Source organism: Harpia harpyja, chromosome 3 (genome assembly GCF_026419915.1).
Source record: "Harpia harpyja isolate bHarHar1 chromosome 3, bHarHar1 primary haplotype, whole genome shotgun sequence".
Taxonomy (NCBI): domain Eukaryota; kingdom Metazoa; phylum Chordata; class Aves; order Accipitriformes; family Accipitridae; genus Harpia; species Harpia harpyja.
Window position 1 is genome coordinate 41,984,345 of NC_068942.1, and position 27,487 is coordinate 42,011,831.

A 27,487-nucleotide genomic window follows, 5' to 3' on the forward strand; every position below is an offset into this window, starting at 1 on the left:
CCAAATATTTCTAATTTGAGACGACAGGATATGCCTCATTTTAGTAAGAAACTAATTCACTGGCAGTTTATAACACAACCACGAGAAAAAAAAACAACAAACCAAAAACAATCAAGCTGCCATTGTCTATCAGTAAAAGTCCAGGCTCCCGAGTTACCATAGGCCCTTTAAGTTTAGGGAAACCCAACCCTCCTGCATAAACTACCTAGATTTGTCCTCAGGAAGAGGCTCTGTAACGCAGTAAGAGACATACTGGAAATGAGATACAGGAACATAAAGCATTACAATTCTCAAGGAAATGCTGGTTGCTACATATTAATTGCTATGATGTTCTCAAAATCGCTATAGTGTTGGCTTCCAAACACTCCCTGACCTCTTTTCTAGTTGGGCATAGTGCAATTGAGGAAGAAAGACCTACTGTCTATGCTGGAAACACACCTTATCTCCCTTGGCCAAAGCATCATCTAGAGCATCATCTAGACCCAGCACCTGGATCTGCTGTACAGACCCACAGACTCATCACTTTTCAGCTGAAATTTTGCATGTCCAACTAGAAAGTCCCACTTTCAGAGACCAGTGCCTGATATATGGAGCAAACAGGCTGACATGAAAACCTTATGTTTGGTAATGAGGATTTTAAAGAGTAAAATCTCAAAGAGAAAGAGAAAAGGACTGAGGCAACCACAACACAAACAGCTGCCCAGAAGCTAAGCCAAAGTCACCAGGGAGACCAGGGCTTGCTGCAGACCAAAGACAATACAGGCATCAGCTAGCTATTTTGTCCATGATCACACAGCACAAACGAAGCTGCACGCTAACATCTGTTACCAGAAGCCACAGAACATCAATCCAAAAGCCTTTTTACTAGCAACAGTAAAGCTGAAGAGCGTTCCAGGACCGCTCTTCATTAGCGATTGCTATTGTGTTAAATGAGGAATGTGAAGAGCCAAGATAATGCTGACTTGTTAGAACATGCAAGGACAAAGATGTGCTCAGCTTTGTATCAGCTGGTCTGTGCACTGGTAAGCTGCAGGCAGCATCACAACCGAGAGGCTAAAGAGGTATCTTGGGTGAGTTCACAGAGTAGAAACCTGACTACCCGTCGAAGCAATATTCCCCTACATGGCAACCATAACAAAGCAGTTCTGACCAAGAAGCCCAGAAGCCAGCCCCCAGGTATTGTTTATTACAGCATCTTCTGTATGTGGACACACACGACAGGATGAGCTAGTCAAGGAACAGTAACCTGCAGCACAATCCGAATGAGACAGCGAGGCAGACTTGCTCTTACTTTGTCCAGCCAGAGGCAGCACCCATGGGTGGAAACTCCTCCAAGTTGTTAAGATTTAGCTGGCTGGGTGGGGATCTGGCAGAAACAAGAGACACTTCACTCCGCTTCCTTCTCCCTCCGCTCCATGATACACTGTCATTCTTTCCGTCTTCCTCTTCAGCAAGGGAACGCCCCACATCCCGAGCTACCTGCCGGCCAGAGGCACTGACTGAGCTGCTGCCTTTCCTTCGGCCTCGTCTCGCTGGAAGGGCTTCAGGTGTGGCTGTGAGGAAGCTCCCCAAGCTGGTCTTCTGAGATGACCGCTTCTCACCATGGTTAAACACAGGGCTGTACCCAAAGCTTGGGCTGCTACTGGAGACCATGCTAGGGAAGTCACTGCAAGAGCTAGACAGGTTTGACCCAGAAAAGGAAGACGAGCTGCTGGATGCTGCAGCAGGAAAGAAACTGGTATCTGTGGAGCAGGTGGTCACCGAAGTCCTTTGGGAGAAGAGCTGCACTCGACTGCTGGTCGCGTGGCCTGCCCTCCTTTCTGATCCTGTCCTTTGGCTCCCATGGGCCTTGGAACTAGGAGTTTTAGCAGGAGTAGAGGGTCCATTAGTCAGGATCTGGCTGGTCTGCTCCCTTAAAAAATTTAGCAGAAAAGGCACAAAGTCTTTCTGAGGCAAACTAAGAGATACCAGCTTGTCATGGATGTGGTTCTCCTACAAGGAAAGAGGACAAAGCATTAATATAAAGGTGCTACCCAATTCCTTCTTTCCATGTGCCCAGATTCGTTTAAGTAGTTAACTGTGGGATCGCAATACACAATAAAAAGCAACATGACTTGTCAAAGCAGGTCACTGAAATTCAAGCGACCTCAGCGCCGGTCATGGATCTAAAACTCAGCCTCCACACAAGCCATTTTGGCAGAAGTTTTCAGATGGAGTCATTCACTTTGGTCTCTGACTGGGAAACAGTGGAACTGTTGCATGGAAAGAGCAGTAATACTTACTGAAGCTACGGCCAGGGAGAACTTGGAGCAACTGGCACCCCTAAGTCCGACATTTCAGAGAGACAGATACTGAAGCAGCTAATTCTAATAGAAAAATCTAAAATCTGCAACTTCTCCATCCCCTTTGTCTACGAATGCCACCTGCTTCCACAGAAGGGTGCTGTAACAACAACTGTTAAGGCACTTTGAGTCCTGAAGTGCCAAGTACAAGACCAAAGCTGCCCTTCCATTTCCATTAAATAATTTTGCTCCCTTGAGACCTCACAGAGGTCTAAACAGAGACTGTGCAACTTTAAAGTACATGAAGTTTATACTTAAGAAACTTAAACAACAAAAAAAAACCCCACTACAGACTCAACACCTTTAAAATCTAAACAGGCGAGGGTGATCTTACAACGGTAGACCTACACAAAAAAAGACTTCATGTTACATGCATAGTTCAAAGTTTCATACATTGGGTAAAATTTCTTTTGTTCCTAACACTACACCAGGTTTCTGTTTCCTCTCAATGGGATTCAGCAACATTTGGAACAACAGAAGCAGCTCTTACAGGCAGCAACTTATTCCTTACTAATATTAAAATCACAGCACACATATTCCTCTTCATTTATATTCACACCTCCACTAGATGAAAAGTCAAGAGAGCAAACGCTATTTCTGAAGGATTTTTTTGTATGAAAGGAGGCAGTGAAAGCATGGCCATGAGTGGACTCCTACAATCCTCAATACCTATGCTGAAATTCATATTCAAAAGTGTGAGACCAGTTCAGCTTCCTGGAGAAGCATGAGACTCCAACACAGCCTCGATAACAAGCCAAGCAGCCAAGGCTCACTGCTTTAGCACTCTAACACTCAGTGAAAAAACACAGGTCAGAACACAAACGCCACGAGGCGTCAAGACGACCCAACTTCTTACCAGCTCCAGTCCGAAACTGCCACGAAAGCCAGAGCAAGACGTAGCCCACCATTTCCTCAGGTGCCCCTCTGTGTTTCGCGCAGAGGCACAAAGACAAGTACAGTCTGTGCTACGCACAAGGTCAGGTAGTTTCTCCCGCTTTTCAGAGCACAACCTGCTTTCACCCATCTTTCTCTCTGCAACTTAACAGAGGTTTGGTTCCTCCACAGACGGGTAACAGCAAGCTGTCAGCAGGTGCCAGCCTCCCACTTGCTTTCCCACGCTGAAGCAACTGAGCTGCTCCCAGCAGCGAAAGGCAGTTGTAAATTCCCTTGCAAGGGCAAACTTTTCAGCCTCCGCACCCCTCACCCACGCCGTGCTGGCTGAGCTGCCAGCGCCTCAAACTTCATAACCTCCGCAGGTCTGCTTCTGCAAGTCACAGTTTAGGAAATACCGGACAACATAAAACATTGGTCCCTTCTTCCCGCACAAGTTTAGGGTGACAGCGATACTTGACTAACCCGTGTGGGTGACAGCAGCGAGTTTTGATTTTAATTAATACTAGGTAACGTGCTCTGAAGGGCTCAGGCAGAAAATGCTTTAAAGGCAACTTGCTTCTCTACGTTAAGAGTGAAATACAAGCACTCGTAGTCCATCTGTGGTTACAAATGCTTTTATTACCACAGGAACCCAAATCCGCCAGCCATATCCCCTTACAAAACTCGGCCTACTCAAACCCAGCAAGAATCCTCTCCCAGCCCTGAAAGATCCTCCTCAACGCCCAGGCGGGACGGGCGACCGGTCGGGAGACGCGGCGGCGTTTGCCCAGAGCCACGCACCGAGCCCTCAGGACGGAGCCGCGCCTCGGAGCGCCGGGCCCAAGGCTCGGGTGCGGGGCGGCATCGCAGGCGGACTGCGCCGGCCGCCCACGCGCGGCCGGCGACAGCTTCGTCCATCTCTCACCGCTACTCTCCCCGCCAAAGGCGCGGGGAGCGTCACCCCCTCGTGTCACCGCCTTTCCTCAGGGCGCCAGCTGCCCTCCCCTCCCCTCCCTCCGGTCTGCCGCTCGCACACGACAGCCAAGGGACCGAGGCACCGCCTTCGCGCCGCGCTTGCCGCGCGGCGACCGCAGGGCCCCCGACCAGCCGCTCCCGCCCCGCCGCCGCCTCAGCCCCGCAGCCACCGCCCGCCGGAGGCCGCGGCCACCCGGCCCAGGCAGCGCCGAGCTCCCGGCGGGCTCAGCCCTGCCGATTTTAAACGGTTTTCACACCGCCGCCAGCCTCTCGCCGGGCAGCTCCCCGCCGGCGGCCTCGCCTTCCCGCCGCTCTCCTCAGAGCCCGCCCGCGGGCGGGGGCGGTGCCGCCGGCTGTTAGACGGAGCTCGGCCCCAGCTCCCGGCCGCAGACGGGCTCCTCACCGCGGCCGCGGGTTGACCCACGCGGGCTTAGCGCCGGGGCGGACAAAATTCTCCGCACGGCCCCGGGGAGCTGGGGGGAGGGTGGCGCGGCGGCGGGCCCGGCCCCGCCGGAGCCTGGGCGCTGCGGGAGGGAGAAAGGGCAGGCGAGCGGGCGATCCGCCGCGCGTTACCTCAGCTGAGCGGGAACCGGGGCCGGGGCCGTGCCGGAGCCACCGCACCACGGCGCCGACCGCCACCTCCTCCTGCAGCAGCAGCTCCAAAACAGCCGCCATTCCCGGCTGCAGCTGCTGCTGCCGCTGCTACTGCCGCTGCTACTGCCACTGCTACTACTACTGCCGCCGCCGCCGCTGCTGCTGCTGCTGCTGCTGCTGCTGCCGCCGAGCACGCGCACAACCCGCGGCGGGGGGCGGGCCGGCGCCGGCTGCGGGCGAGCGCGCCACGCGCGGCCGGGCGGGCCCGCGTCCGTGATCGCGTCCTCCTCCCCGCCGGGGCGGGGCGGGGCGGGGCGGCGGCGGGGATTCCCGCCGGGGTAGGCGGGCGGGGGCGTGGCCGGCGCGGGCCGGGGCCGGGGCCGGTCCCCCTCCCCGTGTCAACACGCGGGGCACGGGGCGCCTGCGCTGGCCCGTGCGCGTCTTTTCCTCTCATGCGCGGTATTTGCTTCCCCAGCAGGGCTCGGGGCCCGGCCTAGCGGCGGCGGCGGCAGCACCCGCGGGCCGGGGCGGGGGAAGGGGCAGCGGCGCCCCCCGCGGCTCCGCGCCTGCCGGCGCCAGGCGGGGGGGGTGCTGCCCCGGCCCCCCCCCCCCCCCCCGCGGCGGAGGATGGCCGAGGAGTCGCCCAAGCGGCGCAAGGCGAATTTCAACGAGGCGGAGACGGAAGTGCTGATCGAGCAGGTGCTGAAGCACGAGCAGCTGCTGTTCGCGGCGGGGCCGGGCCGCGCCTCCCCGGGCCAGAAGCGGAAGGTGTGGGAGCTGATCCGGCACAAGGTGAACCCGGTGGCCGCCTGCCCCCGCGACGTGGAGGACTTGAAGAAGCGCTGGCGGGACCTGAAGCGCCGCGACCGCAGCAAGCTCTGCCGCCTCTCGCAGGGCTGCGGGCCGCCGGGTCCCGCCGCCCTCGGCCTCCTCCTGGCCCCCGAGGAGATGTCGCCCGCCGCCGCGCCGCCCGGCCGCCGCCACCACCTCCACCACCACCACCACCACCACCATCACCACCACCGCGCCTACGCCTCCCTGCTGCCTGCCGAGGCCGTGCCCATCGTGGGCGGCATCGACACGCTGGAGCTGCCCGGCGCCGTCGTGGGGGAGATGGGTGAGTTGCGGGACCGACCCCCGCGGCGCTGCCCCGCACCCTCCGCCCGGCGTGTGCCCGGCCCGTCCCGCCGCGGCCGCGGGAGCCCCGGCAGCCGCTTCCTCGGCCTCCGGGGGAGGAACGGCGCTGAGCCGCGGCCGTAGCGGGCTCCCCGCTCGCGTACCTGCCCGCGGGCAGGGGGGCTGCGGGTCCCGGCCCCGCTTGAAAACGCCTGCTCGGGATAACCACCTTCTCTCCTTGGGAGCGCGAAATAGACGCAGACGCGCACACCTGGCAGGTTTCGTGCTGCGGGTCCAAAAAAGCGGGTCAAAGCAGCACCCAAGAGTAACCCCCGTCTCGTAGCGGATTGCCTGCCGATGAGGCGTTCGCGTCTGTAGCGCTTATTCTCGCAAGCGCGAAAAGCCGTGCCAGCGTGCAGTCCTAGGCAGTAAGTACAAACTGCTGCCAGTACGTCACTTCGTATGTACCAGGGAGAGACCGCCTTAGAGCGCTGAAGCGATCACCTTCGATACCAAGGGATTTCTTGCAGTCACAGTGTTTCGGTAATGCCGTTACTGGTTACCGCGTGCAGGGTGGAGCATGAAATGAGCTCGCAACGACCTCTGTCTCTTGGAACCTAAAACCCGGCTTCTGTGGTGGGGCCGGTGAGGGATCTGTAGTATGCAAATATATGGTTAACTGGTGAATGCGCCTTCAGGGTTTTCTTCCCACCGGTCGAGGTAATGTGCATTCTTAAAGCACCAAAGGTCACGCAGCGTGAGTTGTAGAGTCTTGGTTCAAGGACTAAGGTTAGCCCTTAGTGGATGAGCACACGTTTCGCTTACCACTAAGGTCATGAGGTTTCTCACTGACTTTCCTTTGCTTTTCCTCTCCCCCCATCACCTCTAGGGTTTAATGACAATCCCGGCCCATCTCATCAATCCGGTCTTGAGAAGATGAACCTCAAAGAAGAAATAGTAGTGAAGGTGGTAGAGCCAGAAGAAAGCTCTGAGGACATGGCAGTGGTTCCACCTAGCCAAGAACAACTACCTTTTCTGGGGACATCAGGCGGTGGTTCCTCTGGGAAAGTAAAAGCCAAAACAAAAGGCAGGTCCCAGGCAGACCAAAATGAAATAACTGAAGAGGACCTCGTGCAGATTCAGCAGACCCAGATGCAGGTGATCCAGTCTGGCTTTGACAGTGTCAACCACAATCTTCGGCTGCTGCAGCAAGGCATGCAAGAGCTGAGTAACAGCCTCAGCATCATGGCGCATACGCTTGTTGCTATCAAAAACGTCTACGTGAAAAACAACACTGGCCCGACCACGTATGCCACCACCTCTACTCAGACCACAGCTGGGTACCTGAGCCCGGGTTCCCCCCAGGTCTCCCCCGCTGAGGACAGAGGTAGAGCGCAGGTGGCTGGAAGCAGCAGCAGAAGCAGCAGCTGCAGCTCCAGCTCCATGTCACAAGAACCAGGTCCTTCCGAATTTCCTAGGCCCCCCCTGAGAACCATTAAGAAAGAACATCCAAATGGCTGCTACTACTTCTGCTTTGCAGATGTGTGAAAACTTGAATATATGTAAAGTGACTGTGGTGTTAGGTGCTGTTGTATGTTATGCTCCGGCTTGTGACTTCAAAGGAGCAAAGTGGACTTGCCTCCCACATTTTTCCCAGTGGGAAACATTTCGCTATAGGTGGCATTAAACACTAATTACCAGTCTCCTGTTTGTTAACTCTGTTGCAGTTGGCTAATAATTTTCTTCCGTTCTCTTTATCCTCTTACTCTCTTAAAAACAAACAAACAAACAAACAGATTTATTTTGACTAAGACTCTTGTCTGTATCATCCTTTGTTTTATGTGACCTTTTGAAAAATAAAAGGCATGAGAGTTGGGTAAAAAAGTAAGTAACATTGTCGTTGGTGACCAGCAGGAGCTATCTTACACGAGTTGCGCAGTTTTTTGATTAAACAAACGTCAGAAGTAGTTGTTTTTTTTAAGTACTTGCTTTTTCTGATTATAGTGTTGGGGGTGTTTGCTTGGTTGTTGTTGGTTGGGGTTTTTTTAAGCGAGTCTGAGCTGTGCAAGGCATCGCAGGAAGAGTTCGACATACCTGCTTAACTCTAGGAATGGTTTAGGACTGAGCTGTTGATTCATGAATGTACTCCTCAGAATTCACGCAGCATTGCTCCACCTGGCTATTGTTCATTCCCAGCTTGTCAAATGCACCTTTTCCTCAAAGGCATTTTGTTTTACTGGACTAGCAGGGTAGGCTCTTTCTTGTCACATGACTAAAGCAGAGAAATACAGCAAAAAATAGTAATTGATGAGTGATGCCTGGTTTTGACATGGAATAATTTTTCCCCATATGGTTTATAAGCAGGCCGTATCTTCCAACAGATTTTGCAAGCCTTCTGGAATCAATACCACAACATTTGAAATACAGAGAGCAAAAAAGTTTCCGTATTGTTTTACATGAAACAGAAGTTAGATTTGCTGTTAAACAAATTGCAGGAGGCAGGGGCTGACTTTGCTCCAGGCAGAACAAATGCTCCTGCATAGTTTATGAAGCTTTCATTTTCACCTATCAGAGAGATGAATAAAATCTTCCATTCTCTTGACTATATATCCAAGGAAGAAGAAAGAGGAGTTGGAGCAAAAAGTAACCTGTTAAGTGTCAACTCAGTAACAAGCACAAAGGAATCATTTTATCCTAATGTGAAAAAGAAAAATCTCCTTTTCACATTCAGATAGGAGAAAACTATTGTCACTGGCACTATTCTTAAGATGTGTTTAAGGCTGGTATGTCTAAGGCTTATACATTAGAATTGCTTTACTTTGCACAGTTCAAAACTAGCAGCGGTGCTGTGTTCATACATCCAGTGTCCATACTGGAGGGGAAATAAAAACCCTCTCACCTGCAATTTTATCCGATGACCTGAAAAATCATGCACGTCCTCTTCTTAAGCATTTATCACCGATATTAAAATTCTACAGATAAATTTGGCCTATAGCAATGACTAGCTGCCTCTAGTTTTCCAGTCATTTTGCACAAGCATTCCCGCTGCAAGAATTCAGCAAATACAAATGACGTAGAGAATGGCAATGCAATTGTCCCTCTCCTAGCAGCATAAGAACATGTAATCATAGGGTAAGATACATCATTTTTGCAGTCAGCTTTGGCAGAGCACTATACCATATGAAAATGTACTTTTAAGTACTTTCTTTTACTTCTGCCCTTACACCATTATGGCGTACCGATCACACACACCCCCCCCTCAAAAACTGACAGCTGCCACCTAATAAAACGTGAACTAGTCAACGTTGCTATCAAGTGTTTCCCTTCGGTGTCATAGGTAGAGCAAAACACGGAAATATCTCACAAAATTAACACATAAACACGTACAGCACATTGCTAATTGGGATTAATGCTTTGAAGAAGAGGAGGTTCTCATTTTCAGGCTTACCGTAACAAAAGGAGATGGTGTGGGTGACAGGTATCACTACCGTATTCATAAATTGCTGGTTTTAAAAATGGGGAAAGGACTAATACTAAATCTGATTTTTGAGTCTATGTTGTTAAAAGCTTTCCAAACTAACCGGTTGGAAGCATTATTTCTCCCCCATTAGTACAGATGGGCTCTCTCGAGCAGTGTTTTCTGTAACTGAAGAAGGTACCCTTCAATTTCTATTTTGTTCTCATGGACAAAGAAGCCAATTAATGCTACCGTGACATTCCAGGTAGATTAGCAAAACGTGATCTAAAGTTTCCCTGGTCCTCTTGGGCAGCAGTTTGAGCTTGTCCAGGTTGCAACAGCCAATTCTTACCTGTCTGACTTTCTTGCAATGTTTCAGTTCTTTCTCCAGTTGTTAATTCTTGAATTTCACTTACTACAGCATTTCTAGGCCAAAGGGGACAGATGTGCGGTCATTTGTCTTAAACATTTCTTGGTACAGAGGAAACCACAAGACGACAAGAACCCACAGCCTGGTGCAATCCCTGGCGCGATCTCTATGGTGCAGGCACAATGAAAGATCAACTGGCGGTCACGGCACTTAGTGGGGGCACCCGACAACTGACAACCCCCTAAGAACACATCTGCATGCACAGTGGACTGGAGACATCACACGATCATCATGTGGGTACCAAAGTCTATGTGGCAAACGTGCCGTTGCCTTGACTCGGACTGTATAAAATGGTACCATCAGGAGCTGGGGGGGCCCCCCACCACCATGACACCAATAATCAAGAGGACCAACAGGACGCCGCTAGATCCATGGGTGGTGATATCTTCTTTGTCTGTCTCTGTCCCTGTCCCTCTCTCTCTCCTCCTCTCTTTATCAAGTTGTGAAAGACATGTGGCAGGGGACTTGTCTAGTTGAGTTGTCCAGTTAAGTAGTTGCCATTGAGTTATTGCATCTAACCTCATGCCTTGTATTTTGTATTAATAAATTGTTAAACTGGTTGGCTGGTGTCGTTTCACCTTAATTCAGTCCAGGGGTATCACAAACTTGGTTGTTGGTCCCAAGAGGAGGGAGGCCATCCTAAACGACTCCTGTCGGGCCCCAACATAGGCAGAGCTGACTTGTGTGCACTACATAGCTTCCTCATGTTCGAGTACAAATTTAAATGAGAGGCAGCTACAGTATAAGTGCAGGGAAGCACAGCAAGATCCTAAAAGCACAGTGGGCAGATTGGATCTCCTGTATGAATGAAGATGACAAGCCAGGCAATGCTGAAAGACACTTCAGTGGCCAGACAGCCACCAGACCACAACATCAATCTGCCACAGCGTCTTTGTTCCAACCTTGCTTCTTCCCCACAGGCTGTCAGTTATACCGCTAATGTATACTGGAGCCAGATCAAACCCACTCTTCCATTTCTGGTATGATCCAGATTTACATAATGTTTTAAACAAGGAAAGATACTGAGCTACTTGTCGCCAGTACAGAGTGTGCAAATTTGTTATTTTCATCTTCAAATTAATAGAGGTGGCTTGCTAGTTCTTTATGCGCCCTTTCTGTGATCAAATGATGGTTCTGTTGGGAGCACCAAAAGCACATACCATCCAGAAGCATGCCATTAAATTTCTGGCTGCTCTTAACAGAAGATGAAACATCATTTTCTTGGAATGTTACTGAGTAAATGAATTCCCAATTTGTTTCCTGTCGTGTGAAGCCATTTGGGCTATTTCTATAAATGTCAAGAGCTAATGACCTGGTCACAAAGCTTGATGAAAATACTGCCAATGATTTGAACAAGGGCAGAGCTGGCTTTTAATTTGCCTTACATACAAGGCATAACAGTGATAATGCCAAGAAAGAGATCCAGGGAATTTTCTCCAATTCTTCTAGACTTCCCTAAAAACCTTGTTCTGCTGCATAAAGAGCAGGTAGTATTTTCCACAGCATACAAGGACTAAGACATTCAGGCACATAAACCACAAATAAAAATTGTGATGATATGATACTCTACTTTTAGCTAGTTTTACTAGAAAGACAAATGAAAGGATCTTGGAGGAAACTAGAGCAACTGGTAGCTTAACACTGCATTTCCACATAGCATAAACTGCTCAGATTCAGTAACAACTTCCGTTTATTTATTTCTCTGCTATCTGCCACTTAAGTGTATTGTACAGAAGATGACCGGTCTCCTCAAGAGGCTGTAAAAGCTCAGTGACTACATCCAGACAGCTGATCGCCTCCAAAGGAATCAAGTACAGTGGCCTCTGACTAAATAAGAAATTATAATTTTTAAGTGAAAAAAAAAAAGCAGCAGCAGCTGGCTTTTCAGAATGACAAGGCTGGAATCCACCATATTGTTACTAAAATTGATCTGATCTGGCTGTGGCAATCATTTATTGTTTGGCTGAATACAGACAGCATGGATAAGAGCAAGAGCAAATAGAAAGGGAGGTTTCTGAGGAGGCTGGTTGAGTTCTTCTATTCTTATTAATATACAACACATGAACCTACTAAATCAGTAAAACTTCCATTGATCCAATCATTCTGACTTGCAATATGAACATCTGACTCATATTACAGTAGTACCAACAGACACTTGCTTTTTGCTGTCTTGTAACAGAAAAAAAAAATCACTGTCAAAGCACTTTCTCCATTTAAAGTACAGGGTTACAACAATAAAAAAATACTGAAAAAAATTCAGCTGAAGCTTTATAAATAATTACATCATTATACAAACACAATCAAAAACTGAAGTTTTGCATGCTGAATGAGTATTTTATTTAGAACCAGTTTATAAAAATAAAATACAAAATAATTTGAAAACAAAACTTAAAACATTGTACAAAGCCTTGATATGGTACAAATGAGAAAATAAATAATTACAACTTTATGTACAAATGACCATTACAAGGGCATTAACTCTTTATGTTCTTGGGTGCCTGAGCAAACTTAAAAGGAAAATAATGGCTTAGAAGATTTCCAAGGAGTGGAAGAGAACTGCAATTACTGAGCAAGAGAATTTGAAGGACTCAACGTTTGTCTTCCTTAATGGTAACAAACAATCTTGGAACTGCATTCCACTTAATTTAATCATGCTGCAGATTTTACTATTGAGTACTTAATTTCTCATGGGGTGACAACATTGTATTTTTAATTAATACACAGATTTCATTCTTTGTGGTATTGCCCAGAGATTTTAGATTAGCAGCCATTGGCTGGCAGCTACAAAAAGTCAGTACTTGTCTGAAGGCATTGCTGGTGATTTCCTTAATTTACTAGTTTGGATATTCATAGGAAAGCATTTGAAAATTGACATCTCTTAGCACAAGCACTGCAACTCACCTCTGGGCTGAGTCTATAGACAGAAAGTTAGAAGCTGGGGAAGAATTTCAAATCTTGCTTTCTAGCCAAGGAAAGTAAAGAGGATGCAGAGAAGGCTGCTAGGCAACCAATCCAGATCTCCAGTCAGAGGAAAAAGATGTGAAATAGCCCCCAAAATCCCACCTCACTTTGTGTCAAACCTTTATGACCTTGCCTGCCAGGCAGCAGATACGGGTTTAAAAGGATTTGAAGCCAGGCAGACCGAACTAAGTACACTGTATCTTTTGGAGCAAGCTGGTCTGCTGTTATTACAGCTCCTTTATATAAAAGTTAGGTCAAAGATCAAGTGATCTCAAAAGGAAACAAAACATCTGTAACTCAAATTAATTCCAGCTGAATTCCCACAGACAGTTGTGGATGATCAGGGCGTCATACGAGTAACCCACTTGTGGTATTGTTTTAGAAGAAACCACTTTGTACTCCTGGCCAAAGCTGTCTCTCGGCAGTAATTCTTACAGAAAAGTAGAGATCAAAAGGCATGTCATGTCATAATAGCAATAAAAAAAATAAGCATTTTCCAATTTAAAATACAGCAACTGCAAATACGGTATTTATAGAGTGAGTTTATTCCTTTAGTCCCTAAACAGGGTAAAAAACCTCAACAAAACAAGACCCTATACTGATTTTAATGAAAGTTTCACCTGCACAAGAACAGCAAGAATTCCCAAGGGTCCAAGCTCTTTGTGTAGAGGAGAAACAGAAGCAAAATACATCAATGACGTGCTAACATTTGGGTTTGTCACTATTACTGTTAAGAGAGAATGTGTTACCAACAATGAAGAGTAAAATCAGCCTACATGTTCAAACCTGGATGGCTGGAGTAATCGCCAAGTTAATACATTAAACTTCAAAACAATACACTCCTATGCATTTTTCCTTAAAAAACGAACACCTCAAAGGTTAATATTTAAAAGCCTGATTATTTAAGCCACAGGAAAATGAGTGATAAAACTTTTTGGCATTTGACAGTATCTTAAGATAATTCCAGACAATTATTACACAATCCAGGCTGACTTTTATATCATCTCTCTTTTACAAATGTTGTGTGTAGGGAAGACTGGCTTCAAGGAGAGAGCTGAGGTATTCTTGTGTGAGGTGCGTCTTTATGCAATTTGCATGTATTAGCTAAGAAATGCATGACCTATGCCTAAGTGTTGCATGTAGTCAAAACACTGAACCTTGCTTCCTTTTGCCAGTGTTACCACTTACTGAAAATTGCAGTAATTGCAACCAATGACATTTGAGCCAAAAGCAAAACAGCAAACAAAACCCTTCAGTTCACTGCCTACTAGCTAAAAAAAAATAGAATAAAAATATTTTGCACTGTTCCACAGGTCTCAAACATAGGAACGAGCATCCAAAGCTTTTACCAGATGAAGAAAGGAATCATGGATAATTGTCAAGACTTTTATTTATACAGCTGACCGTTCTCTGACCACTCCTTGCAGTGGAAAAGGATACAGAGAACGCGCCATAGGGAATCACGGTGTTAACGAAAGACACCTAAGCAGCCCCTTGCTCACTGGAATTGAGAAGACAGGCATGGCTCTCATCACCTCACAGGATCAGTCCTGCATGAAAAAATTAAGATTAATATATTATAGGCCTATAATGAGAAACCAATTTGAGTTTGAGCTCTCTTTTTTTCTCCTATTCCTTTTCAGAAGATTCCTCTCTCATTAAACATATATATAAAAATTGGAGGCACATATCCCTAGTTTGCCATTAGACCCTTTTAAGAAATTGGAATAATCACTTCTTATCAGAATTTATGCCTCTTGGTGTTCCACAAAATTGTCCAATTCATTATGGAAAAATTCTGTTTACAGGAAAGAGTTTGTACTGTAAGTCTGGCTTTGTCTACATTCTCATCAAAGAGAAAAAGAAAATATTTTTTTAGAAGCATTATAGTCAACCATTGCCTAAAAGTTACTGCAATAAGAAGGACTTACGGGAGTTTTGCCCAAGTAGGACTATAGGATCAGGCCTTGTAATATTGAAAAGACATAGAATCAGAATTAGGGCATAGCAAAATTATGGTAGATGAAGAGGAGATCAGAGCAAATCAAAGCAAAACAGGCCTTGGCTCACTCTGGCAAATGAATTCCAGTGAACAGGATGCAATAGCTGAGACTGTTCCTATCTATATGTATATACACACATATGTATGTATGTATACATGTTTCTATATAATATACAGTATCTATATAAGTGTATATATAGATACACTTATGTACAAATGCCTATTTATACATATAAAATCAAAATTGTGTGTTTTCCCAGCTATAGTTAATACCATAATACTACAAATTGTAAATGATAGAGCTCTTGCAAGTCTTTCAGATGTAAAATATTTCAAGCTAATTTTAAATACATAGGACCAGATCCTCCCCTTTACATCAAGACTGTTTAGTGAGGTATGCGAGAAAGCTTGATCTCAAACATGCAGACTTCAAGGCAAGAATATGTCCAGATTTCCCAAGACAGGATGTGGCTGGTGCCTATAATGAACGCCCCGAGTCACTCCCTAGGGGTTTGCCTCCTGAATAATGGTATATAACTAGCAGTTAAGACCTCATATTGCTCCTGCCTTTGAGCAGTGAATTTTCTATGCTTACCGATCTTGCCTAAGCAGTAGATAGGTGCCGAGCATCATACAACTTGCCAGTGTTGCTCTACGGTATTACACCTTCTATCACTTTTAACAGGATTTTACTTAATTAGTAATCGGCATTTGTAATTAATAATGACATTTATTAATATTAATATAGATTTTTGAGGTTGCAACATAGATTACACCATGCACTATTGCAGCACAAAAGTTTGTGTAAAATGTTCAGTCTTTTCAAGTTCTATTTTAGTTTAAAGGCTTCATGCCTCAATTTCTCTAAAAAAATGCTCCAAAGTGCTGGCTACAACACAGGAAACACCATAAAGAGGAAACACGTGTGAGGCATCTGCATCTGCTACATGTCATGGCTCCATTGCACTGCCCTCCAAAGAAATGGAGGCTTGAAGAGGACAAAGCAACAGCTCCTTGAATTACATTGTTTCCAGCTAAAATCCCTGGGTAAGCTGCTGTGTGCTATGCAGAATAACTGTAACCAGTTTGTACAATGGAGAAAAATCTTCACCATCCCTGAAAATTTTTTGCAGATAACCCTCCGTAAACCATTCATTCACTCTCCACGAGGGCCACACACATGTACGTTGGTGTTTTTATGCAGAGTCAGTTGCATATTCAAATATTGAAGCTTACTCAGTTCTTGATGATTATACAGGCCCTCTAGAAATATTAAGCTAACATTTATGTATGAGTTGATCAGCTGACCATTACCTAACTACATTAACTGATTGCTACATTAGACTATAGTAAGCAATTCTGTAAACTTTTGCGGGGAGGTTATCAAGCAATAAAAAACTCCAGAAGAGCGGGTAATTCAAGATAAGTTATTCACAATCACTCCTCTGTTCAGATCTTCATGATTTTCTCACTAGATCCTGTTGAATCCACAGCAAAAAGCAGCTGGGGATATACAGTCCTTTTACCTTTTTCTACACTGAAAGAAGCCTGGGTCATCAATCATGACTGATATCTCTTTCTCCGTTTTGGCATAGTTTACTATTTTTACATTGGCAAGTAGTTCAAGTACAAGTGAATTTCTACAGCATTGATTTATTTTACATAGTAATGTGTAACAATGGACAAGTCTGTACTTTGAAGACAGCATAAAAAATCCTTAGGTGTAATATTCTTTCTCACCTGCAAAGCAATTACCTGTTTCTGGATCCTGCTACACTGGAGAGAAAATATAAACACCTCAACTTCAGCATTCAGGCAAGGATGCATAAAGCTGGTACCTATTAAAACTGACGATGTTAATGTAGGAATGAGCTTACAAGACCATAATAAATGCTTTTCAGAAATAAGGAGGAGGGGAGCAAAAATAACCACAGGCTGCCACACCACCTCAGCAAATAATTCCAGCAGTGCCCAGGGCAAAAATATCACAATGGGACCAAATTCTCTTTATGGTGTACCGTAGGGAAACATGAGGAAAACAGGAAGGAAAAGATGGAATTTGTTGTTGACACAATCATCTGTTAGATATTCATTGACTGTCACTGCTCCTATATGACAAGTATTCATAACAATTAAGAATTCACATTATGAAATAAAAATGAATAACCACAAGCCCTATTTGTAATAAAAAAATAATAATACCTTTGAGTCTCTGTTCTTGTTCCCTATGCAAATGGACACACAAAATTATAAAGAAAAAAGCAAGCTGCAAGACAAAACATTGGCTGGTTGAGAAATCAGCAGTCCTTCACTCTTGTATCAAGGTATAAAGGCTATTAGAATTTGTGCATTCCAGAAATTTTGGGGGGAAATAGAAGATGTAGTGCCAAAAGTATTCAGGAACTAACAGAAAGGGAACTGTATTATTTGTGGTCCATAAATTACAAATGAAAAATGAGAAAGAATGAGTTTATATAAGCATGTACATATATGTATATATATATATAAATATTTATATTATATAATTTACCATGAGGACATGCAATTATTGGTATAGCCCCTATTATACAATATAATACAAAGGAATAGGACTTTCCAATGGTACAGTTTCTTCAGAAAAAGCAGGTATACCCTACCTATTGCATTCATCTGTAGTGCTTGAAACCTGAATGAAATTAAGGTTCCACACTGTGCTACATTACGTATGGGAAACAATATACATATTCATAGTAAGAAAAAAAAAAATCAAATCAACATAGTCTGACAAAGCAAGTGAAATTCAGTGCAGCTCCAGGGCAGCTTTAATGCAGCATTAGAATGTGTTAGCTCAGAGACAAAATATTCCCTTTTTAATCCAAAGGTATTCATTTGGCAGAGATTAAATAAAAAAGCACAGATGCTGGCTGAAGAGGCATATGACTACAGCAAGCAGATCAGTAACTGACAAGTCTCCTACACATCCAGCATTCCCACAACAGGGATAATTAGGGAGAGCTGGCTGCATCTTTCTCAAGCTCGCGTTCTTGTGTGTTACTATTCCAACCCACTACTCTTCTGAATATACCAAAAGGTGCTGTACCGTTATGTTCTCTACAGAGATCCTGTAGAGCACAAGAGATTATTAAGTAACTACCAAACAAAGTTAGAGGAATTAGACACCATGGACTTTACTCACAGACAACGAAGCTTGGCTACCAAAAAAAAGGTGGGCAAAAGAATTAAAAGAATCCAACAAAGAAGTACCTCAGATTGCTTTCTATGTATTTTGCTTTGATGACTAATATTCTTACCCAGATTCTGTACGGGTGTCAAGTATATTTCTGTCACCTATCACCTACCAAGTTCATGAAGTAGACAATCTCCTCACCTCTGTTTCATCTCTCCTGTTTTTATAAAACAAATGACCAAAAAAGCAAACCTTGCTTGGTAATCATCTCTGCATGATAAGATCAATTGTTTAAATGATCCCTAACTAATGGAAAAACAAAAGCTAGCAATAACAAGGGTTCTTTTTGCAGTTAAGGGAAAAAAAAGTACTTCTGTTTTCTAACTTGTTTTCTAACTTACATTGCAATTTATTGTAAATCTGCAACATTCAGTGAAATGGAGACATCTCCTCCTTTCTCTCGTTTCCTAGACAGGAATGCTTTTCCAAATTCTACCAAACACAGTTTGAAGAACCCCTACTATGACTCTCAAAGAAGTGTATGAGATAGAACTGAGAATTAGCTTCTTGGATCCTAATCAGTACTAAACAAGTAAGAATATAGCTATAAAAAGACCTTGGCAAGTGTTAATATTAATTTTTAAAATGTCATCAGTGTGAAGAAGGGGCAAGGTACCTTCCTTAGGTAAAAAATCTGTGCCATGGTAGACGGGACAAGATGAGCACTGAGTGACTCAGAGATGTGTGCAGCTCAAAATAGAAGAGACTTACAAGGTAGAAATACCATCATCTTCTAAATTGTGTGCTTTTTTAAAACTGCAAAGACATGCTTGAGCAGTACTTATCTCCCAAGTGGTGACGTCATTTTGGGAATAACCGTTTCAGGTTTTCTTACATACTCCTTCAGTATGTAAGGCCTTAAATAATTAGGCCAAATCTTCTAGCTAGGTAAACTAAAAACATAGAAATAAATACCCTTTTAAAACACTCACCTTAGAGATATTTTTAACTCTAAATGCATTGCACCTCTGACTACCTAGTCATTCTTATCCTGGCCTCTACTTTCCCTCTTGTGGATCTGCTTGCTGCCTGCTCTTAGGCAATGCCTGGCCACTCATTTACACAGTATGCTTTCTCATGAATAGTTTATGATGCTTACTTTCTTTAAAAAGCGCAGATTCAACACCATTTTTTTTAATATACTTGTTTTGATTATTTTTTTAAATACACAGTACACAGACACAACATGCATCAGATTTAGGAGGAGGCTTTATACCTGTGAAGGCCCAGTTCCTATCTGCTAAGCTTAGTGGTTGATTTGCTCTTTCCTGTGGGAGTCTTAGTGTTTGGGGAATGATGGAAGGAACTGCCAGATCCTTTCAGACCATTCTTGCTTGGTTTGTTGCAGCAGTGCTCTTGTTGGCAGGATCTCCTAGAAGATGAGGAGCCTGAATGGCTAGGAGGTGATTTACTCCTCCCAAGATGTGGGGAGGAACTCCTCTGATCATGATGGGATCTCCCAGCCCGGGATGGAGAAGAACTGGCAGTACGGGGTAAAGAAGAGCTCCTAGGGGAGGCACTGGGACTGCGTCGGGGGATGACAGGGCTTTTGGGTGGTGTTTTTGGACTATGTGGAGATCCTGGACTCTTACACTGGGTAGAACTCCTTGGTCTTTGAGATCCATTCTGTAGGATTTGAGCCAGACGAGAGATAAGATCTGAGTCCGAGCTGCTACTCCCTAGGACTCTGTACCTGCGTAACCTTAAGAAGAAACGAAGAAAGATTATTTCTGTTCCAATCTATTCACTAAAGTTCATATAGAAAGAAACACAGTATCACTAGAAACTAAGGATGAGCTTATACTGCAGACCAGACATCTGGAGCTGAACTTCCCTATAAGGTAGAGGTGTTTGGATCTAGGCTTTGGCTTCTGTGCTGTTCAAATCAACACAGTATTTATATTTGCATAAACTCACTCACATAAACAGCCTAAGTGTTTACAGGATAACTGAAATTTGCTGGTGGTGCTGGAAGAAGCACACTGAAGAGCAGTGCTTATTGCCTCTGTTTCAGAGGGGTACATCCATTCCTGCACATCGTCAATACACTCCTATACATAATTTTAAGGAATGACAAGGCACACCACAACTTCCTTCAGAAGATTTCACATTACTGTATCAAAATTCTCCTTATCCTGGTAATGTAGGCACTGAAGAAACTAGATCATGGTTGTCTGCATACAGAATTGGCAAAAGTGGCTTCTAGAATTCACTCTGTCCTCCTTTAATTAGTTGTTTTTACTTAGCCATGACCTGAGCATAGCTAACTAAGTCAATACTGATGTCTGGAATCTCCAAACCCAAATACTTAAAATGTCTACAATAAGAAGTGTTTAATTTTCAAAGGGCTGGATAGGACAGATCCTATTGATTCCTCTGGGTTTGTGAATAACCAACAATTCCAGAAGAGTGACCCCACTTTAAAAAAAAGTGTAAAGATTTAGTTATAGATTGACAGGTTTCAAAATACACATCTATTGATGTACAAGGTTTAACAGTGAAGCAGGCTCATTCTTGTGTAACAGCCTCTCCTCATTCGTTCAAAAATGTAAGATGTCTCAGAGAATTGAAGCCCAGCATTTTTTAAAAATTAAAGGATGGAACTTTTACAGGATTACATGCTGCACGGTAACTGCAGTCTAGCTCAAATCCATTTTCAACCTGAAAACCTATTTCTATTTTCTCTGCATTACCTAGCTTCTACCCCAGGTCTAGTAGGCGGTTTTCCTGGTGGTGGCCGAGGAAAGAACTGAGCTGAACTTGAATTGGTGACTTGATCAGTGGTTGCCCAGGACACTGGCCTTGGAATCTTGCTTTTTCTGGACTGAGGGCTACTTGGAGATAAAGAGCTATCTTCTGTCTGCTTGCTGAAATGAGAGTCCAGTGTCAATCTAGAAAATGAGGATAAGACATCATCCTCAGAAAATGGTACTGGAGCAGCAGCCATTTTTTCCTCCAGTGACTTATCAGAGGCACTTGAGAGGTCACCAAGGAAAGATTTGAGCTGTCTCTTTTCCATAAGTAGTCTGACCAAGTCTGTCTGATGGGCCTTTTTTAGAAGAAGCTTTTCCTTTGCTGAAACAGGAGAAGAGGACTCTGATGTTGAGTCTATCTCTTGTGCTAACACTGGGATTCGGCTCTGCCTGAATACAAAAGGAGATTTAACTAAATCCTTCTTAGATCGATGAGAACTCTCATTTTCTGAAATGCAGTGGAATAACTCCCCATTTCTGGGAGCATTTTTCTCTTTTTTGTCCTCCTGGTGCAAAAAAGTAGTAAGAGCCACTTGGTGGCATTTCAAGTCTTCGATATGGACTTCTTCCTTATTAGAATGAAAACCATTTTCCTGAACTGGTGCTATTTTGCTTGTCTGTCTATTAGCATGTGGGTTGGTAAGTCTTGAGGGAGAAAATTCTGATGTTCTAGGTGCTATCAACTTCAGAACCTCATCTTGATTTGGCACCAAACAGACAGGCCTTGGCTTTGATTCTTCAGCAGCTTCAGTATTCGTTAGAGGTTCTTCCTCTGCAGATTTTGAGTTTCCTGGCAAAGAATTCTGTTCTTTGTTTAGCATTTCAATGGCGTCCTCAGAAACCACTGGAAGACTTTCTTTCTCAGCCTCCTCTACAGGAATATTTTCAAGTTCTTTCTCTTCCTGTATCCCACTATGTTGTTCAGGTAGGTCCTTTTGGCCACAGTCCAGGTCATTGACACGTTCTTTGACAAGTCCTTCCCTGTCAAGCACCTCTTGGCTAATATTAAGTACCAAATCTGGTCTGCTGGCACTAGCTGGAAGTGTGTCTTCTGTCACACCCAAACCTGGCAAACTTCCCTTTGGAGAGGAAAGTTCCACGGTGTGTTCCATAGACTGAGCATCCTGCTCTCTTTTCTCTAGCTGGTGGCCATAATGAAAGCTCTCTGAAGCAGACTGTGTGGATGCCACTGAAGGTCTGGGTATTGTTATCTGCATTGGAAAATTAGAGAAGGAAAAGGTGAGAAACTCAGGAACGTTATACAGAAAACATTCTTTAAATAGCATTTGTCATTCCATGTCTTCAAGATACATTACATAATGATTCCTATGATCACAATGTTCAAATAATACCTAACTCCATAATTCACATCTAGATAATTAGAAAAAAAGGTACTCTATCATGCCAAGACAGAAATGTGTAACAGGTAAAACCAAACATAATCTCAGTGGAAAATGTTGCAGTTACCAAGTAACCCTCCTGGAAATGAGATCCAGCCTAACAGGTAGGCTTTTTATTTATTTTACATTAGTTTGAATACTCTTTGAATAAGTTGTATATAAACGTAAAATCTTTAACAAGTACACAACAATATTTTTAGACAAGTACAGAAGACAAAGAACACAGTGAGTTCCAGATTCAGGAATGGACTTAAATTTTAGTTTAGGCAGAATTTAGATATTCTGTTAACAAAACAATTAATAAAAAACTTTATTTACCTAATTAAATACATCCATACCCATACCTACATTTTTGTCCAGAAAAACCTTCCTGAGTACCCAAATTTTAGCTATTACCTTCCCTATAGAAGCTTATGCCTCATTTTAACTAAGCAACCTGGTTAGGACAGGTTATCTCCTTACCTAAGGCCATTAAGAGATTCACAAACTAAATATTCACACATCTAAATCCCCTAACAGGTCTAATCCAATAGGTATGCTTAAAGCACTCCTAAAACCTATATATAGTACTGAGTTGGAGTCCCTTTGAAAAACAGTTGGTTATGATGAGTGCTGCCTCTAGTACGTAGCTTAATTGTTAGAGCACATGTCCAGGAAGTGGGAAACCTGCACTCATGTCTCTCCCCACCTAAGGGACATAAGCCCACTTCCCCAGTTCCCATCAAGTATGGGCAAAACCAGAATGGAGTTACTTCTCACCCTCCCCGTTGATGTCAGGCCACTGCACAGACAGAAATGCAAGAGTCATGAGGTCAGAGGGTGAGAGAGCACACACAAAAGTGAGAGGAGTTTTACCTCTACGGCCAAGGGAGGAACATACTCTCATGTGAAGAGGAGTCCTAGACTCTGGTTTATACATATTGGATTAAGTCATTTGGTACAAACAGTAAAAAATCAAGGGGCTACCCTTACATCTTTCTCTATATGGACTGAGAGTTCAGCTCCTTTTTCTCTGGTGTTCTTTAGCCTCACGAATCTGACACAGTTTGAGTTTTTTGTACTCAACAGAAAGTAGAAGACTGGAGTCTGGGTTTGGACATAGAGTCTTTCTTGATGCACTGATGGTAGAAGAGACAACTAGTGGTAGCCTATTACCAGTGTTGCTGGGATTCTGCTATGTTATAAGACAGATTTCACTTGACCTTGTTGCAGAAATTATACATGCTGCTGAGCTTAATGGGCTTTTGCAACAGCTAGTACATTGGTACTACTGGGTGGTAGAAACCAAGCTCATCTGTCAGGACCCATACAATTTTATATTGTGTACTCAAACTTTACAAATACAGAACAACTCTTCAAAATAAGAAATGGGAACTGACAGTGAAGGAGATATACTCAGATTTCCCATAAGAGTATAACAGCTTCATTGAAATTCTTGCTGATTTCTTTTTTTTGCATTTTCTTCATAGTCCTGTATAACAAAATTTCCATCATTATGGGTGCACATTTACCTCCATGAAACACATTCAACTGATATTATGAATGGTTCACTAGAACAAAACATGAAACACAAATCACAGGCATAAAGCTGAATTAAAAAGGTGCCAATTGTTCATGTTAAAGAAATTATTTCTTCACTATAAAATATATTCTGAACCTCTCTAATTTACCTAATGCAGTTTTTGAACCTTAACTTAAAAATGTGGAATCATATTTTTGAGAAATTTGGAATAAAATTTGGAGAAAAATATTTTCTTAGTTTTATAAGTAGGATTAGCTGTTAGGCTACAGAAAGTGGTATTTTTCACCAGGAGGGGCGGGGGGGGGGGGGGGGGGGGGGGAGAGCAGAAATGTAAGATAATTGAACTCTTGTTTTTCCCAAGTAGACCCAAGCTGTCTGTAGCATCTTCCCCAAGTTGAGATTTATTGAAATAGGGGAAAAAAAACCCAACAAACAAACAAAAAACAAACCCCAGAAAAAACTACTGAGACCTGCAGCAAGAGGCTACTTTTTGTCTCCCTAAGAATTTGTTTTCAAGTATGGGCCAATGCAGTCCCTTCATGTTTGCTGAATTAAAATGGTACATTGAGAAACGAACTGAAGTTACTTCGTTTCAGCAAAACAGTCCTCCTCATCTCCTCTTACTCTCAGTCTGGGTTCTTTCCTCTGAAAGAAACACTACTTCCCTTTTGAGTTAGAGAAGTCCTTCTTACTTCAAAAGCTTTCTTGTGAGGGAATCCAAGCACATCAGTTCAGCTAAAGAAAGAACAGAGGAAGTAGAATTTTTTTAAAAAGCACCTTTTCACAATTAGGTCAATTAGTGCCTAAATCTTGAGCGTTAAACAAAAACAGTTTAGCAAGAACTCTGCACAGAAAGGAAAAGGGTTAAAAATGGAGAAAAAATTAAGAAAAAAGGTCCAGGAAACAGGGCAGCTATTCCATAGGTTTCCATACATCTCTAGGAAGTTGCTCTGACGCAACGTATCTCCAGGTATCATTCATTGAAGGATTCGCTTTCATATGACAGAGGAATATATTTTGGCCTGTCACACAAAAATCATCAGATCTCTTAGAAATTCTCAATTACAAGCTGGGTAAAAGTGGGTTCAGGAAATTTTAATGCAATATTGTCCTTGGAATAGCAAGTTCAGATTTTGGAGAGATCACTTGGGCATTTGCTGTCCACTCATCTCTGTCTCCAGCCTGTTTCAATACCTTGTTCTCCGGGGCTGCAGATGGTGTCTCCAAAGTAAGGAAATCTGGTAAAATATTTCCTTTTCCAAACTCTTCACTTGATGAGCTAGTCTTGTTGCCAATTCAAATAACCCGGGAATCAAAAAAACAGAGTTGTCTTCCACATATCTGAAGAAGGATGGCTTCCCTTAGAATAGAATGGTTCTGGTGTCCTCTTCATTTTCAGAGGTAAGACAACCTTCATTATTTGCTTTTAGGAGGGTATTTATCTTCTTGGTATATTTCCAGAAAGGCTGCAATTGCATTTAAATTCTCCTTTGCTTTAACATGTCTATATGGAAACTCTTTTCCTTGTGACCTCTCTCTCATATGTCAATTCTCTGTTAGGTGAAACCAACTTTGATCTGAAATTTATTTACATTTTTCAAGAGACTTCATATCCTTTGCCACATCTGGGGAGAGAATTTCCTAGTCTTTCAGGCCTATCTTGGCCAACCCAGATTTAACCCTTACACCCAAGAAATAGAAGAGTAAGCTTGTTGAATAACCCTACAGTAGAACAGGCAGGAGCTATTTGTGAAAGAAAAACACTGAACAAGTGGAGGAAAGAAAAGGATACTGGATGACTAAGTATTATCAAAGATTCAGTACTACTGAGTAGTTCACAGTTTCAGAAATGGCTTTTTGAACACATATATCACTTTCTTGATTTGTGTTCACTAACAAACAAAAGTTTGTTTTCTCAGATGGTCAATAAACCTCTTAGTAGTCTTCTCAAAGCACAAGAATTAAATTATATCCCTGTTGGGCTTAACATTTCACCTATATGTGCAAGAAATTTAAATGGGTAATCATGCAGAAGTGCCTTTCATGCAAGGATTGCTACAAATTCTGGTGCAGCTTTAAGAGAGAAATAAAAGAGCATGGCCGATTTTTAAAAAAATCTGGGAATGTGTATGAGAAAACTGAACTTCTATAGAACTGAACCCTGTTAAATCATGGAATGGTTTGGGTTGGAAGGGACCTTAAAGATCACCTAGTTCCAACCCCCCTGCCATGGGCAAGGATACAAATGCTTTCATTTGGAAGAACTTGGATGTAATAGTCAATTATTGAAGAAATGGAAGAGGCTTGTAGACAATCCTCCTAAGGCTCCTTGTAAGATTTCTTTGAGTAAAACATCAGCTTCTTTACAAGGCTGGCCACTACAGATAACTTCATGATTCACACTATGCAGGATTTTAAGTAAAAAGACTGGAAGAAGTTTTGAATCCCTTAAAACAATTTAAAAAAAAATATATAAACATGTAGCCTTAATAATCCCATAAATAGTCTCTCACTCTCTTGTTTGTGAAACCTTGCAAGACAGAAGTCATCATCAAGGAGTCTGAGGAGGTCTGATCCTGACACATGCAAAATACACCAATTTAAATTATCATTTAGTCTAATTCAGGCAGATGGAAATCTCAAGGTTGTTCAATACATATCTAGTTACAAATCAAACAATACATGGCTTCATATGTAAAATTTAAAAAATCCATCATAATATAAATAATCCTCATACTTTCTTTTCTCTGCCACTAATTAAAATCTTATCCTACGAGATTTCTATGGCTAATCATGTCATTTTTGTAAAACACTGAACCTGAGGAACAAAGATTACAATGTGATATGGGCAATTCATCCAAGAAGAAAAATGTGGGGAACAGAATTTAAAATGCTGCCTCTCAGCTCACTATGATAATCAGTTTATAACACTATCTACCAGATTATCGCAATTCCCATACTTCAACAGAAGTTATGTGATACAGCAGATTACTGAAAATGGCTGAGACAATATATGGAACAATGAATTCGAGGTTCTCCCTTCACTCCAAAACATTTGAATGAAATTATTACCACCATGTTCTTGAATCCTTTGGCCTTCCCTAATTAATTTCTTAATTCCTTTCTGATTTGTCAAATTAGCACTTGACCGAGACAAGAAATTAGACTGCATTTTCTTCAATAAATTTTACAAGATGGTCAGTGGGATGTTAAGAAGGAAAAAGAACAAAACAACAACAACAACATAAATATCTCTTGGACATCCTTTATGACATTTGACAAACTTTCCTGCCTTTAAACCTTTGACAGGCTGCAATAGCAAGTGATATGCTTGGATGAAATCCTCTATGAACATATAGAGCAAATTGCAGAGGAGTGAAATATTGAGTTTTTGTCTGCAAGTTGCTAAGTCTGAAAGATCTAAAGGTGTGAATATGGATTATTGTACAATACCAGCAGGTAAACATCTGACCTCTCAGCAATAGCTTCTTCTCTCCACTCACGCAGTCTGTTACTTTTGCAAGCATGTCAAGTGCTGTCAGGACTTCAGGCCTCTTAGAAACACGGTGTACAGATCTGTTGTTCAGCTAATCCTGTCATTATTTGTAACTTCTCACATTAATAAGCCATTATCATACTACTTGGCATTCTGAAGACACTTTACCTATACTCTTCAGAACTTCTTTCCTACCTTAGTAAAGTTTGTGTATCTATGAGAACAAACCTCATGTATCTCTTCTCTTTTCCCTGCTTCTCTTTTTTATCTATTGTTAGGTCTATCACCTACCAGGAATATGGCCAATGTTAGTATGAGTCTGCAACTTCTACAATACCAA

General features: G+C 43.3%; 3 protein-coding genes across 11 annotated transcripts in view; 1 reads left to right on the forward strand and 2 right to left on the reverse strand.

The window, feature by feature from the left end:
• Nucleotides 1-4,884, reverse strand: part of CDAN1 (codanin 1) — a 35,100-nt gene extending 30,216 nt beyond the window's left edge. For both annotated transcript variants that reach the window (XR_008234436.1, XM_052782217.1), the window contains exons 1-2: nucleotides 4,764-4,884; nucleotides 1,292-1,992 (exon numbers count right to left, since the gene is read on the reverse strand). Coding sequence is in view for 1 of the 2 variants with exons in the window: in XM_052782217.1 (XP_052638177.1) it covers nucleotides 1,292-1,992; nucleotides 4,764-4,865 (803 nt within the window). In the remaining variant the exon portion in view is untranslated. The remainder of the gene's footprint in view (nucleotides 1-1,291; nucleotides 1,993-4,763) is intronic.
• A 264-nt stretch (nucleotides 4,885-5,148) lies between these two features.
• On the forward strand, nucleotides 5,149-10,346 carry LOC128139602 (myb-related transcription factor, partner of profilin-like). The gene is made up of 2 exons (XM_052782218.1): nucleotides 5,149-5,901; nucleotides 6,790-10,346. Exons 1-2 carry the CDS (start codon nucleotides 5,412-5,414, stop codon nucleotides 7,446-7,448), a joined length of 1,149 nt encoding a protein of 382 aa, XP_052638178.1. The 5' UTR covers nucleotides 5,149-5,411; the 3' UTR covers nucleotides 7,449-10,346.
• Nucleotides 10,347-12,100: 1,754 nt separating this feature from the next.
• TTBK2 (tau tubulin kinase 2) overlaps nucleotides 12,101-27,487 on the reverse strand; it is a 112,041-nt gene continuing 96,654 nt past the window's right edge. For 6 of the 8 annotated variants that reach the window (XM_052782224.1, XM_052782219.1, XM_052782225.1 and 3 more), the window contains 2 exons: nucleotides 20,670-21,940; nucleotides 12,101-19,678 (listed from right to left, as the gene is read on the reverse strand). In XM_052782224.1, coding sequence (XP_052638184.1) covers nucleotides 19,210-19,678; nucleotides 20,670-21,940 — 1,740 coding nt within the window. In that variant the 3' untranslated portion in view covers nucleotides 12,101-19,209. The remainder of the gene's footprint in view (nucleotides 19,679-20,669; nucleotides 21,941-27,487) is intronic. The other 2 variants (XR_008234439.1, XM_052782222.1) reach the window with 2 other exon arrangements.

What these genes read in the sequence shown, in the direction of transcription:
- LOC128139602 (XM_052782218.1), top strand. Translation starts at nt 5,412, where the DNA reads ATGGCCGAGGAGTCGCCCAAGCGGCGCAAGGCGAATTTCAACGAGGCG. An exon ending in CGCCGTCGTGGGGGAGATGG is followed by an intron (nt 5,902 to 6,789) that starts GTGAGTTGCGGG and finishes CATCACCTCTAG; the next exon opens with GGTTTAATGACAATCCCGGC.